General features: G+C 41.9%; 1 protein-coding gene across 7 annotated transcripts in view; it reads left to right on the top strand.

Annotated features, from left to right (window-relative positions):
• The window catches only part of SEMA5A (semaphorin 5A), a 795598-nt gene that overhangs the window by 362459 nt on the left and 417223 nt on the right, over positions 1–15916 (top strand). For all 7 annotated transcript variants that reach the window (XM_075586198.1, XM_075586192.1, XM_075586193.1 and 4 more), the window contains one exon: positions 7683–7728. In XM_075586198.1, coding sequence (XP_075442313.1) covers positions 7683–7728 — 46 coding nt within the window. The remainder of the gene's footprint in view (positions 1–7682; positions 7729–15916) is intronic.

The raw sequence follows: 15916 nt of genomic DNA, 5'->3' as shown, positions 1-15916 counted from the left end.
GGCTTCTCCCTTCTGCCTAGCACTCAACTGTGCCCCTATCTCTACCTGCTCAACAGTGTTTCCTTGCTTTGCATCCCATAGGAGATCAGGCAGAGCATTGCTCGCCGGATCCTCCAGCAGTGGGCTACAAATGGCCATTACTGCTCCCATACTCGGTGCTCTGTATTCCTTTAACATATTAATGTGATATGTCTTGTGCCTCTCAGGCGCTACCTGTACAACATAGTTGCACTCATTCACCTTTCGGATGACCGGGTACGGTCCCGACCAGGCAGCCATTAACTTGTTCTCCCGAGTGGGTTTGAGAACAAGCACCTGCTGTCCTGGGATAAATTCTCTGCTACGGGCCTGCTGGTCATACCATTGCTTCTGCTTGGTCTGAGCAGCCCTGAGGTGATCCTGGGCCAACCCCATAAGCATCTCTAACCGGTCTCTGAGATCTACTACATACTGGATCACTGAAGCATCAGTAGCAGTAGTCTCCCCCTCCCATCCCTCATGGAAGAGGTACAGAGGTCCACGTACCCTGCGGCCATATAGTAGCTCGAAGGGGGAGAAGCCTGTAGATTCTTGCGGTACCTCTCGGTATGCAAACAGCAAGTGCTGCAGGTGAATCTCCCAGTCTTTCCCCTCCGCCTCTATAAAGGTCCGAAGCATCTGCTTCAGGGTACCATTAAACCTCTCACATAATCCGTTTGTTTGGGGATGGTAAGGGGTAGTGCGCCGGTGCTGTACACCGCAAGCATCCCAGAGACAATGTAACAGTTCACTCATGAACTGCGACCCCTGATCGGTTAGGATCTCACTAGGGAAACCTACCCTAGCAAAAATGTTCAGCAAAGCTGCTGCCACTGTCTTGGCACTTATGGTGCCCAGCGCTACCGCCTCAGGGTACCGGGTGGCAAAATCCACCACCGTGAGGATGTAGCGCTTCCCTGACCTGCTAGGAATCATGAGGGGTCCTATCAGGTCCATCGCTACCTTCTGGAAGGGTTCCCCTATGATCGGTAGGGGTTTCAGGGGTGCCTTCACATGGTCGCCCGCCTTACCCACTCGCTGGCAGGCATCACAAGAGCGGCAGAAATTGCTCGCATCTCGGTATGCCCTCGGCCAGTAGTAACGCTGTAATAACCGGGCTCGCGTCCTGGTGACCCCCTGATGTCCCGCTAACGGAATAGAGTGAGCTACCCGTAACAATTGCTGTCGGTACCCCTGGGGTACTACTAGCTGTTGCTTACCGGTCAATCCCTTCTCTATCCCCGGGTTCCCTTCTTCTCTGTATAGGAGTCCCTTATGCCATAGGCAGCGCTCAGTGCCCTCCCCTGCCTGAGATTCGAACGCCCGAAGTCTCACGCCGGCTAGGGTAGGGTCTGTCTTCACTGCCTCCCTAAATGGGGCTCCTAAATCTGGCCACCCCCCAGTCATGTCATTGTCAGGGGAAGGGGACAGGGTAAGGGGGAACAGTACGTCAGCCTGTGGTTGCAACAGATCCTGGCTTACCTCCCCGGGCTCCTCTGCGCCCTCTGCTAACGTTGGTCCCAAAGGCTGGGGTACTGGGGTGGCCACCGCCGGCATTGCCGCGGTCTGGCTCCGGGTAACCGCCGCCACTGCAGCGGGCTGGGGCACACGGTCGTAGATGCAGGTCATCGGTCCCAGGTCATTGCCCAAAAGAATTTCAGCATCCAAACCTGGTAAAACCCCCACCTCCTGCACACCCTTGCCCACCCCCCAATCCAAAAAAATGCGGGCCACCTGCAGGAAACGTGGCTCTCCGTCAGCCACAGTGATCTGCATCCCAGGGCCTGGGAGCAATTCCTCTGGCCGGACCATATAAGGTCGGACCAGGGTCACTGCAGCTCCTGAATCAAGCAAGCCAACTGCCTGCCGGCCACCGACTGTGACCGGGGTGAGATGCTTGCTCCTGCCGTCCGTCGGCTGCAGGTCTGCGCGGTGATGTCCTCTGCTCCTGCCTGTAGGCACCGATGAAACCAGGGTGGGGGTAACATGGGACGTCTCGCAGGGAGTTGTTTCCATGACCGGTCCTGGTTCTTTGGTGGAAGCCACCCGCACGCGGGCTACCGGCTTTGCAGCTGGGGTGCGTTGCCATCGATAGGGTCCGTTGGAATGCAGGGGTTCCGGGCAATCTGGTCTGAGGTGACCAGTGCTGTTGTAATTATAGCACCGGCACTCATGCCGGAGCTCTCCCGCCTTCTGTGACCCGCTGCCCGCAGGCGGCTTTTGGGCCCACTCGGGGGTACTCACAGCTTTCTTTGCCGGCGCCGGTGGGGTTACCACTTTGGCTGGTACCTTGGCGGTCATCTGGGACCTGCTGACCACATAGTCATCTGCCATCCTCGCCGCCTCGGTGTAGGTCTTGGGCTTTTTATCATACACAAAAGCCCTCACCGCCAGCGGGCACTGCTGCATGAGCTGCTCCTGAAAGATGAGGTCCAGCAGGCGTTGGTAAGTCCTGGCCTCAGAGCCCTCCACCCAGTGTAACCCATACAAAGGCATGCGGGTCACATAAGTGACATAGGTCTCCTGAGGGTGCCTCTCCTCCAGTCGGAACTTACCCTGGTAAGCTTCAGGGGTAAAACCGTGCTGAAACAGCAAAAGTTCTTTCAGGTGGTCATAGTCATCAGCAAACTCCTCTGTAAGCGCCATCAAAGTCTGTTTAGCCAAGCCGGAGAGCAGCGGGTCCAGGCGTGCAACCCTATGCTGGGGAAGCACCCCGTACTGCCGGCACTGCGTTTCAAAGTTCCTTAGAAACATGTCAATCAGATCAGTGCCCTCCACATACTTGGTGAGACTGTGCTTGTCCAGTTGGAGTCCATCTTTGGGGGGTCGGACCGGGGGGCAATAAGCGGGTCTGTTCACTGCCATAGAGATAAACTGTAGCCGCTCCTCCGGTGTCCCTCGGTCTCCCCACGCTGTTATCAGTGCCAGCATTTCAGGGGTAAATGGGCTGGTAGCCGCAGCTATCAGTGCCCCTCCTGCTGCACTTGTCCTGGGAGGTGCACTTGGTCCCTCCCCGGGATCCTGCCGGCCCGGCACTGGGTTCAGTCCCTGATCTCCGGGCGGCTGTAAAAGGGCAAGCTGAGCTACTTCCAGGACCACTGGATGCTCAGCTTCATATGCGGTGATTGCAACAACCATGTCCTCGACCTCCTGGTCCACATATTACAGTCCATAGGCACGGCACTTGTCTTTTAGCTGATTTCTAGTTCTCAGGTAATAGATGTTCTCCGCTTCACTCATGGCTCTGAGTTCTGGGTCGCAGCAGTGAGGTGGTGTGACAACTTGCGTTACTTGTTGCACAACTGTGTGTTCAATATTTTTAGTCCCAGGAACTTGCAATTACCATCAAGTTCCCACTGGATCACAGTACCCCGCAGAATACTGTAATCCAGGTCCAGTTCAGTCCCGCCAGCTGCCACCAGTTTTATTAATATGCCTGTGACGATAGCTTCCACAGGCTTATTAATATTACACAAAAATAATTGGGTTTGAACTGAACGAGGCTTAAGATATAATACATTGTATTTATTCCTTAGAATAAAGGTGAACACAACAGATAATACAGTAACAAACAAGAAGTACACTTACTTAGGGGTTGGGGAATGAGAAGTTAGATGTAGCATTTCTCTCAGCAATCAGGAAATCATTCAGGTGATATCAGGTAACCATATCAGCAAACGAAGACAAAGGATATATGGGTGGACAGCAGTTTATAAATCTTTTGTCCCTCTATCTGTACAATTAAGCACCAGTGATTGGTTTTCAATTACCTCCAGCCAATCTTTAACATGGGAACACATTTCAACACATGCCCCCCTGCTAGCTGGCACAGGCGCAGTAGAACTCTGGGGTCTCATTTCTGTAGCCCCACATATGCAAATGGAATGCCAGCCATTCTACCCATTTGGCTTTATGGCAGGAAAACCTTTGTTGGAAGGTGTTAACTGGAACACTTAAGAACTGCTCTGGTTTGGGCCTCGGATAAACAGTGAGGGTGACAAAACTCTTTGAACAATACTTAAGTCCTAGACATTCGGTCGCCTCTCCGGCCATCTGCTACATTATGGCCAAAGAAATTTCCTCTGGAATTTATCCATACCTTAGAATACAGTATTAAGCATAAAACATAGCTGTATTAAAATATCCGGTTCCGTTTGGTCTAGCAGGTCCAAACTTCCCAGTTCACATTGCCAGAACTGGGACACCATATGGTCCAAAACGCGACTTGCTACTATCTAAGGAACCGGAGTTACACAAATGTACATTAAATCATTTTAATACAAAAATCTCCATTGAAAAAGAAATCTCAGCTTATCACTAAATCCCCATTGAAAACAACGGGCAGCTCCGCCATAGACTTTCAATGGTAAATCGCCTCCATTGAAGTCAATGGGGTTTTTCTGCCATTGAAGTCTATGGGAAAAGTCCCGAACTTCAAGGGGGTCCATACTCCGTCGGGTTGGTCCAAGCGGGTCAAGGATGGTTCTGCAGCGATGCCGGAGCAGTGGCTACAGATACCCCAAACCCTGATCCGCTGGACCCTCCGGAACCGGAGATATGGATTCCTAAAATTCAGTATTTCACACTTAGTCATTTTTCTGAGCCGTTTCTGCCGCCACCGGCAAAGCCTATGGCGCGACCCGCTCTATCTGGTTCGACCCTTATCGGGGGTCCAGGATTCGGGGACCCGGTGGTGGTCGAGTGGGGGGAAGCCTCGGAACTAGGGGCAAAAAGAATTTTATTTCTAGGTGCCCTAGAACTGTTTATTCCCACATCAATTAACTTTGAACTTGACTCAAGTGATTGTAACTCTTTTTTAGACATTGTATCCGCTTTGCGGTTTGCGGTCTGGACGGCAGCCAACTTCTTCCTGGAAAGGTTACCTCGAGGCATCTCCATTGAAGCCAATGGGCCCATTGACTTTCAATGGGAAACCGCCGCTCTCCCTCTCAGACGCCACCTGCTGGTCTTTACAGGAAACAGGACTAAAACAGCACAATCTGCCATTGGAATGCATTGAGTCCTAATGGCGGCCAATGGGGACCTGCAAAATGGTGCCTGAAAAGGCGGGAAAACTACACAAAGAGCTATAATCATTAAAGAACTATTAACCCTTTTGCTCCCGGATGGATTCTAGTGTGTGTGTGATGCAGACACTGATTAACACAGACATTACAATGGAACAGGGGAACAGGGGAAAATACATTTACAGGTCATAACAAGGGTTAAATCACATTTCTGGACCTCAGTCCAGTTAACCCCTTGTCTCCCTGGTGCGGTCAGGGGTGGCCAAATGGGGTGCAACCCCTTTAATACCGGGCCACCCCCTTTCTCCCTCTACAGTCACTTCACATCCGCTGTAGGGCGGAAGCGCCTCTACAGTCTCTCCGGTCGCGTTAGCTTGCCAGTACTCGCTACTAACGTGATCTCTGATGCCTCCCAGGAACTGCTAATCGATTCTACACATTTCGCTGTAGCTTCCCTCCCATTAAGATGCGTCACATCCTTAAAAAAATGGAAGCTATCACATGGTACAACAACCAATCGGATTGGGGTGTACCATTTGACAGTCATATATGATGCCACAGGCCTTATATAAAGCCTGTCCGTCTCATTTGAGCACAAGAAGCCATCGGAGCAACATCTCCTGGACCCTTTGGATTACAAAGAATAGAAGAAAGAAGAAATGAAGGAAGAACTCACTGGAAACGTCTCTTTAATCAACAGAGGATCATGGACTTCTCTGCATCAGGCTGTTGAGGAGCATTGCATCGTGGGTCATTTTTATTACCTATGATTGAATCCAGGGGTCTCCGAAGATAAAATGAATGTGGATCAACTCCGGAGACCCTGGAGACCACCGGATTCAGTTCTATGCAGTAAAAATAAAATAAACTTTGTGATATGCAAATCGCGATTACGATCTCACCATCCTTTGGATTGCGAGAAACGAATGCAAGTTTTTATAGTACGATATGCATATCGAAGTTTAGTGAGTAGCAGTTGCTTGCAAAAAAATGCGAGTTTGGCCATTTTTCAGCTTCCGCACTACTTTTTATGACCAGAATGTTATAGCTCGCTAAAAAGTCATTTAGTGTGATATTGCCATGTTATCTATGCTTTGTGAATAGCTATACATGCAATATTGCTTGAAAAGGGCACTTAACAAGCATTATGGCACTTATCGAATGTTTGTGAATAGGCCCCCGTCTCTCTGTATCTGTAAATACTGACTGTCTGTTATTACACTTGCTTGTTCAGTTCTTCTCTCTGATCTCCCAGAGAGATGGTACCAAGCTCAGTCACTTTCAAATGTATGTTTGTTTACTCTGTTTGCTATGCAACCTGGCACTGTGGGGCCCCGGTATCATGGGCTTTCCTTGTTTGTCTTTTTTCACTGTCTTTCGGCTGTTAAGTATAAGTATTTGTTGCATCCCCATGTATCAGCCCTGATGAAGTGCCTTTGTATAGGACCAAAACATTAGAAATGTATTTTGGACCATAATATATATTTCTCACAAAATACTTGTATGCTGTTTTGTCATTCCTTCAGAGTTTTGTTTGGGTAATATACAGTATAGTCTAATTTATATAAATTACATATATATCATTGCATTTTTTTACATTTGTTTGCTTGTGGTGTCATTCTTTCTTGTTTATATTGACCATTAGTCACTTTTGACAAGTAGGACTAATGACCAGTACTGTAGAGGGCATGGTGGTGGGGGGGCGGGGGGGCAGGGTGGCGACAGGTTTTGTTTGTTATGCAGGTTGGGGTAAAGGGTTGGGTTGTGGGGTATATGCCACACGGAAAGAGGTTAGCCACCTGGGGGGACTAAGGGGGTTGTTAACCCTTTGTATATCATAGTGGTTGTATCTTTATGCCATACAATGGTTAGCAAGATTGATAGGGTATTAACCCCTTGGCTACCTTGGTGACCAGGACGGTATGCATGAGGCACACCTTCATGGCCACAATGACCTAAAAGGTTAATACTTAGGCCATGACTGATTTTTGGGGCATAGTTGAGGGCATTCACTTTGGCTTTCTATATATTGCTAAGGATGTATAAAAAGCCAACGTGGGCCTCTTCAGCACTCTGAACAAAGTCCCAAAACAGCTCCAACCAAAACTCATTCTGTGCTGGAAGTGGGTCTGCACTGAAGCATTTTATTTGTGTGATTGATGCCATTTGTATGAACAGTATTTATACTGTTGTGGAATTTGGCAAATTTGTGCACTAATATTGTGTGAAGAAACACTTCCTGCGTCACCATTAAGATGATGGCAGAAAACAGGGCAGAACATTGTAACCAAAAGTGACAAGAGCAGCACATTTCTTCATACATTATTTTTTTTACTTGTACAACAAGAAAATGTCACTCTGGACTAAACTCCTCCCACATGCTCCATAAATCTCTAAAATCTTGGCAGACCAATGCAGACATACAAGAAAATGACACGCAGATGAATATTTCATACGGTAGGCTCTGCAATCACTATATGTATGATTAGCAATTTGCGCTAGTATTTAGCGGGTACTACATGGACCCCTATGTATCTTTTAGCCACTATTATAGTAGTTGAAAACAAATAGAAATGCTCTTCTCGATGAGATGTCAGCTAAATTTAACTTTCGATTTTCTCTTTATTTCCTTTATAGGAACTACCTCTTCAGGTTACGTCTGGAGGATCTGTCTCTAATCCAGGTATGGAAGATTTTCTTTTGTTGTGTATTTTTACCACTTGTTTGCAGATGCTTTTAAGTTGAAGATTCATTGCATGATTGCAATATCCCTAAGTAATAAACAATTCCTTGTATTATAAATCACATTTCTAATTATAATTCCTTTCAGCTTGGAACTTACAAAACATTAAAGGACTTTGTCAAAAGTCTGGTAGAAAAATTAGCAAATTCTGATTATTCTCCTAATTAGTATAGCACTTTGTAATAAAGCAGCTTAGATATAGGCATTTTTATCTGAATTGGATTATTTTTAATATTCGATAAAAGCATAATCACTCACCTATAGAAAAGATAAGCAGGGGCGCAAAATGAAATAATAATTTAGTTGCGTCGTATATGTAACTCAATTATGGAAATATTAAAATGTGTCTGTGACAAGTTTGTATAAGACAAAACAACAAGAAGTAAGCTACTAGATCTGTGCTCAGCCCCCTGATGTCTGCACCTATTCAGGAGTAGAAGCAGAAGGGTAGAAGTTCAGCAGAAGAAGCAGAAGGGTAGTTATAGAAGTTAAGAGGATCATTCCAAATGGACATCAAAATTACCTAGTCTACTCCAAAAGCATCACTTATATTTTTTTTTATTAAGCCTTCACATTGTTGCTTCTTAAGTTACCATTTATTCAAAAGTATTTTGTTTGATGAATTTAAATTACCAATTGGCCTCTGTTGCTTTTTCCACATTATGTAATCACTGTTGTCTACAAGAAACCGACGTTCTAAAACATGCAGCTGGTAAAGAAGCTAATAAACATCAAACAATAAATAATGTAGCGCATCTGGAGGAATTGCAAGTGGTAACAATAAGAATCATATAGTTATGCCATGAAAATAGTGAATGTAACTTTTTACAAGAGCAATTATGAATCCTTGAGATCTTAGAAGTAAAGCGGCATTTCTGTTTGTTTATTATTGTCACATAATTCGAGCATATATGTACAGGCATACCCCACATTAACGTACGCAATGGGACCGGAGCATGTATGTAAAGCGAAAATGTACTTAAAGTGAAGCACTACCTTTTCCCACTTATCGATGCATGTACTGTACTGTAATCGTCATATACGTGCATAACTGATGTAAATAAGGCAATTGTAACAGGCTCTATAGTCTCCCCGCTTGCGCACAGCTTCGGTACAGGTAGGGAGCCGGTATTGCTGTTCAGGACGTGCTGACTGGCGCATGCGTGAGCTGCCGTTTCCCTATTGAGCGAGATGTACTTACTCGCGAGTGTACTTAAAGTGAGTGTACTTAAACCGGGGTATGCCTGTAATTGTATATCTGTTGTTTTTAGTATGAAGCAGCCAATGTATAGAACTTCACTGAGTTAATATCAATGGTGGAATATGTGAAAACAATAATTATCTATCAAAACACAGAAGCAGTTGTGTGACTTTTTCATAGTGAAATTTTTTTTGTAGCTACAGTACAATAAATCAGTAGTATTTGGCCGACTGTCCACAAAGTTGTTCTTATCCGTTATCAGATTCTGTGCTACAAAAGGGGTGCAAGAAAAATTAGCATGTATAATAAACACCTCCCACAGATTTTATGGCATTGATACATTTAATCAAATGGTTTTGTTTTGTGTGTGTTTTTGCATTGTAACAGTATTACAATAGGTGGACTGAGTTTAACAGTTCCACAGAGGGCTTCTAAGTTAAATGATATAATTATACTGTATTAACAAATTTATATCTAACACCTACAACTAATTGCTTGTAGATCAAGAAAAGTGGTGAAATCAATAGTTTCTAAAAATATACATTAAAGATGCACAGTTGGGCACAAAACATGTGGGAACAAGTGAACAAGTGATTTGAATTAATGCTGCTGTTTTTCCCCATCATTTGCTTTGCTAACTACTATGTTAATTAGATGTTTTTCATATCCTAATCCACCACAATAATGTACTGGTTAAATTTTATTTCAGTCATGAACGAAAACAAAATGATAACCTCAAGAATTCAACCCCTGACACAGTGAGATTGTAAGCAGATGAGGCATTCCTTAGATAATATTGTAGTAAGCAATGATATAGTATCTGTGATGAAATGACAAAGCAGATGGGTCTGTCAGTGATGAATAACTTTTCCTTTGCTTTCCTGTGGTCCCAAAAAATCTCACATCATTAGGAATCAATTCCATGATGCAATTGCATGCACTAACATATTCAAATGGCTATCATATTGTACATCTTATAATTATAGCACACACAAAAATAATCTATCTCCATAAAGTATAGGTAAATAAAATTACGTCCAGTTAGCTTTTATTGTTTGTTTTAAATTATAACTACAATAATAATACTAATTCTAAACATTATTATTATTATTAATAATAATATTATTGTTATTATTAAAACATATTCATTGTGAACCATACAGTGGTATACTAGATATTTATTTTCATACAAAATAAATATATACAGCACATTGATTTATATATGTAATTTATGCACCTGATAACAAATTTGCAGCATCAACTTGTACACTAGCCGAGTTTTACCAGGAAAATCAGTTTTTCTATTTCCATTTTTTGCTAGAGTGCATTATTCCCAAATTTGCCTGATTTTTTGTGAAATATAGCAGTAGATAATTAAAGTAGTATATCAAAGAAAATCCATTGAACAATGAATGCTTTTCTCTTTAATAAATCTGGAGATATAATTTTGCACTGGTTTTGCCCCACTATTGTCATCTAATGTAACTGTATTGTTGTCATTCCTTTTACAAATATCAGTTAAAAGTCCAACATATTATTGGAGTTGCAATAAAGGCAACATACTCAGCTATGTAATTTGAATTTTAGTTGAATATATATTTAATAGTTCTTCATACATAAACCACAAAAGATAACTCTAAACAACATAACCCGTTGTAAGTAACACTAGGGGCTATTTATGACATTTTTCTTAAAGTTATTTGGAGCATTTATGTGAAAACAAATGGGAAAATGTCCATGCATGTTTATAAATGCAATACTGTATGTCATATCGCTGATAAGTACTTACAATTTTTCCAAATTCTCTGTGCATGCTATGCAGACATGACTTCTCCCCCTGACACATACAAATATACTCACATTTCCAGTACAAAAACATAAACATTATAATGACTCCTTAGTAAAGATGGGCGTATATGCCCAAATCCTTTCCCTGGATGTTCTCGCATTTTCTCCCCAAAATCTGTTTCATGGTATAAAATCTGCAAATGGATTTGGTTGGTTTTAATCCGTTCAGATTCATCAAAACAGCCATTTGATACAATCCGTTGATGGATTTGTAGAATCCAATCCGCTGATTCAGCAATCCGTGGTGGATTCTGAAGAATTTGCCAACGGGCTTTTGAATCCATGGATTGGATTCTACAAATCAGTCATTATATTGCGGAATCCACAGAGTGTATTGGTAATAATAATAAAAAATTAGCAAAACACCAATTGCTCTTTTTTAAATTGATCCGCTGAAATTCGACCAAAGGAACCGGCCGATCCCCTGCAGATCCAAATTCGCCCCAAAAATTTGCCCATCACTGATCCTAACATTTGAACAAAAGCATATTATCTTAATAAACTTTGTTTTATAGATGATCTGTATATTGGCGTTTGTGTATATTCCATATAAATATTAAATTCGGGCAGGAAAAGGCAGCTCAAATATGATGCAGACACCTAATTTTACCTTCAGTGTTGCAGATGGTGGATTTACTGACAGTATATTTGTAATTTTGGAAATTCTTGCATGCCTCCTCTACTTCATTTACATTGTTTAAACACACTTTCCACACAAGGCAATACTAGTACACACACAAACACCAGTGCAACATGCCAAAGTACATTCCAACATGGGAATGTGAGCAGAATGGGATTTTCAGGTGTAGGGCCATTGACCAAGGCTTAGTAAATAACTCTTATTGGAGCAGATTTATTCAACTATGTGAGGTTTCACACCTGATCCGGTGTTAACTGCCATTCAAGTAAATCAGTTTATGCCAGATCGGTTGCGATTCTCTGAATGGTGGCTTAGTGAATCCCAGCCATGCTGCTTTTATGGTGCATTAGTTTAAACCTACAGTAAGGAAATAATATTACAGTTTTAATACCCCCACAACACAGTGACGCCAAGTACTGTACCATTACATTATTTTAACACCTTGCTTTGTTTATCATTTTGTGTTTAGTGCTCATTATTACACATTATTTCCAATGGAGGAAATAAATGGTGGCTATGTTTTATATCATCCAAAGAAGAAAGCCTAGACAAAAATATGTTTTGTTTTTTTAAATTAGAGTAATGGAAATTGCTCTTCCAAGGATCAATAAAGAAGTACTCATTATCAGTTTCAGAATAGCAAGCTCAACCCATTATTTCATGTAAAAAATACATGATCATAATGAAAAGTAAAAGTAAAGGCAATATGTAATTTATTTATTTTTTATTGTAGGGAGCTTGAAGCTGGAAAACATGTTTGAGACAAATGAACAATCTCTGTTGATCTAGACAGTGACCAGTAAATTGCAAAGTCAACAATCACCTTGTTTTGCTGACCCATCAAGCTGCTGTGTAGCATTTGTTAGTCCTTTGTATGTCTTATAGATGAAAGGACAATTGGTTGGGTTGGTAACTAAAGTCTGATGGTGTCTGTTCTGAATCAGATTTTGACATGTCTAAACCATTTTCTTTGTGCATGTTCTGTAAGTGGAGGGGGTAAACTGGGGACAGGATGAGGTTAAAAGCAAAGAGAAAGGTTCAAAACACTTTAATCTGAAGCCAGGGATGCATATTTGACAAACACATTCAGAGTGGTAATAATGATAGTATGCTCAATAGATAAAAGGAAGACTGTGGTTTTGAAAAGAACAGCTACAGTATTTGTCTCTATTTGTTCTTCTACTTTGAAAATATGCCTCAGTGTTCCACCACAGTAATAGCATTTATTCACACTGAACTATAATCGTATTAAAAGCTTCCCTTTGGATGAGACACAGTAAATCTCATATGCCTTTATGAATCAAATACAAAAAAAAATATTTGCTGTTTTAACAACTCTTGAAAATTGTTTTTGACTGTCCCTTTCTGTGTTGAAGCGGCCGTGGTTCGAGATAGCCACAGCTAGAGATGGGCAATTTTTTTTGGCAAATTTGGAAAAACTGCAGCGGATCGGCCCGTTTTTTTGGTCCACCGAGTTCAGTGGATCAATCTCAAAAAGAGCGATTTGCTATTTACAGATTTTTTATTATTATTACCAATACTCTCCATGGATTCCGCAACTCGTGGACAGATTTGTAGAATCGAACACGCGGATTGGATTCTACAAATCTGTCAACGGGTTGTATCCAATGGCGTTTTTTGATGACTCCGCTTGGATTACAACCAATCAAATCTGTTTGTGGATCTTACACAACGAAATGGAGTTTGGGGGGAAATGCGAAAAAATCCAGGAAATGGATATGGGTGGACTCGCCTATCTCTAGCCACAGCCTCTCTGGCACATTGAAATCAAGTGATCACAACATCACTGCTTAAGCATCTGGTAAGAATGCGATCTCCCATAGAAAAGAAGCAAAAAGTCTGTGATGTAGATATATTATGTCATGGGGCTCCTAGAGTGCAGGTCCTCATGACATGCTAACTATAGCATTGAAACTGTACTCCATATTCAAGTTGTGGTCTTACAAATGCTTTACAGAAGGCATAATTATGTTTACTTCCCTTCCATCCATTCCCTATTTAATACATGATAAGATCTTTTTGCCTTTGCAGTTACTGCATGACATTTTGGCACTATTGCTAAGCCTGCTGTCTACAAGCACTCCTAAATCGTTCTCCGTCAAAGATTCTCCTAATTTATTCCCATTTAATTTGTAAGTTGCCTATTCTTACTTCCCAAATGCATAACCTTACATTTATCTGTATTAAACCTCATCTGCCATTTACCTGCCCAATTTTTCAGTCTCTCCAAGTTCTACTGGAGAAAAATGTCATCCTGCTCCAATTCTACTACATTACAAAATTTAGTGTCATCAGCAAAGATGGAGACGTTGCTCTTTATGCCTACTTCAAGGTCATTAATAAACAAGTTAAAAAGCAGGGGTCCTAGTACCGATCCCTGAGGTACTCCACTCACGACCTTAGTCCAACCGGAAAAAGTTTAATTTATGAGAACTCACAGTTGTCTATCCTTGTGTGTGGAACCGTATCAAAAGCCTTTGCAAAATCTAAGTATAAGACTTTTCATTTTCAATTTTTGCTCATTTGCTTGCCCTTTTGCAACTTTTTTTTTACATTCCTATAATTCTGATATGATGCCTCCATCCCTTCTGACTTTGAATCTAAATGCCTGCCTCTTTTTTCCATTTCCTACCTTACCTGTTTATTTAGACACATTGGCTTAGACTTGTTTCTTTTATGTTTATTACCTTCTAACAATGTTTTAAAGACTGTCCATTTATCTTCCACATTTTTCCCTGCAAATACGTCATACCAATTTACTCCTCTTTGATTATTCCTCACCTTATTAAAATCTGCCTTTGTAAAGTTTAAAGTCTTTATTGAATCCATGTAACATGGTTTTTGATTATTTATTTCAAATGAGACTGTTTTATGATCACTATTTCCCAAATATTCCCAGACTTGAATATTTGTTAACACTTCTACACTTTTTGATATTACCAAATTCAATATCCCCTCTTCTGATTGGTTCCTCAATCATTTGGATCATGTACAGTAATTGTCTTTAACCACCCCAAAAACCTGTTTCCTTTAGTTGTAATGCTAATCTTATTACCCCAGTCATTGTCAAGATAATTAAAATCACCCATTATGCAAACCTGACCTAGTTTTGATGCCTTCTTCATTTGCAAAAGTATTTTGGCTTCCTCTATCTCACAGATATTTGGTGGTTTATAGCATATCCTTACAAACATTTTCTTTGTACATTTACCTCCACTGTTAATATATATACACAAGGTCTCTACATTGTCACCATTCCCTTCATAAACATCATCCCTTATGATAGGTTTTAGATCCGGTTTAACACATACATACTCCACCTCATCTATTTGCTTTATCCTCCCGAAAAAAGGGAACACACCGCTAAATAAACTGATCAGTCATGAGTTTGATCCCACCATGTTTCGGTAATGCCTATGATATCATACTTCTCCCTTGTAGCTATTAATTCAAGCTCCCCCATTTTATCTGTCAAAGCTTCTTTTATTATCATGCATGCATTTAAGGTTTTTTTTCCAGTCTGTACTATTATCTTATCTGCTCCTGCCTTTCTACTCCAATTAGATTTAGTCTTTAGACATTTTCTAGTATTATTTGTATTTAATATGGGTGTCTCCCTGCTTGCCATACTCCCACTTGCCCCCATTCTACAGTACCTCCATGACCCCTTGCTATTTTCCCATCCCTGTCTATTCTATTTAGTTTATTTATTTTATTTAAGTTTGTTTATTTATCTATTCTATTTAGTTTCTTGTACCTCCCCCCTCCATCCTACTTAAAAAATCTCTTCCAACCTTTTTAACATTCACTCCCTAGCACAGAAGATTGCTCTTCATTGAGGTGAAATCCATCCCTACCACAAAGATAGCAGCTCTCAGAAAAGGAGCCTGAGTGCTCGAGAAAACCCAAACTCTCCTTCCATGACCACTTTCTCAGCCATGTATTAACCTCCCTAATCTCTGACTGTCTCTCTGGGGCCGGTAGAATTTCATAAAATACAACCTTGGAGGTCCTTGCCTTGACCTTGTGGCCTAGATCCCTAAAATAATTTGTTAGGACCATCCATCTTTCTCTAATTTTGTAATTGTACCAAGACTACAGGGTCAGTCACAGCCCCTCCCAACAATCTGTCTACCCGATCCACAATGTGCAGAACTCGAACCCCTGGGAGACAACAAACTGTTTGGTTCATACCGTCAGAGCAACAGATTGCCCTATCTACCTTACTAATAATGGAGTTCCCTTCCACCACAATTTTTCTTGGTCTCCGAGTATCCTCAGTCTCCCCCAGCCTTGCCATTCCTGCTTTGACACTCCCAATATCTTCATTCAATCTGAAAAATCTATTGGGATGTGTCGGCTCAGAAATGACTCTGCCTCTTCCTCTTCTCACACCTTCCCCTTCTAACTGTTACCCA

The sequence above is a fragment of the Ascaphus truei genome, chromosome 2 (genome assembly GCF_040206685.1).
Source record: "Ascaphus truei isolate aAscTru1 chromosome 2, aAscTru1.hap1, whole genome shotgun sequence".
Taxonomy (NCBI): Eukaryota; Metazoa; Chordata; class Amphibia; order Anura; family Ascaphidae; genus Ascaphus; species Ascaphus truei.
This window is presented reverse-complemented; position numbering and strand designations above follow the sequence as displayed.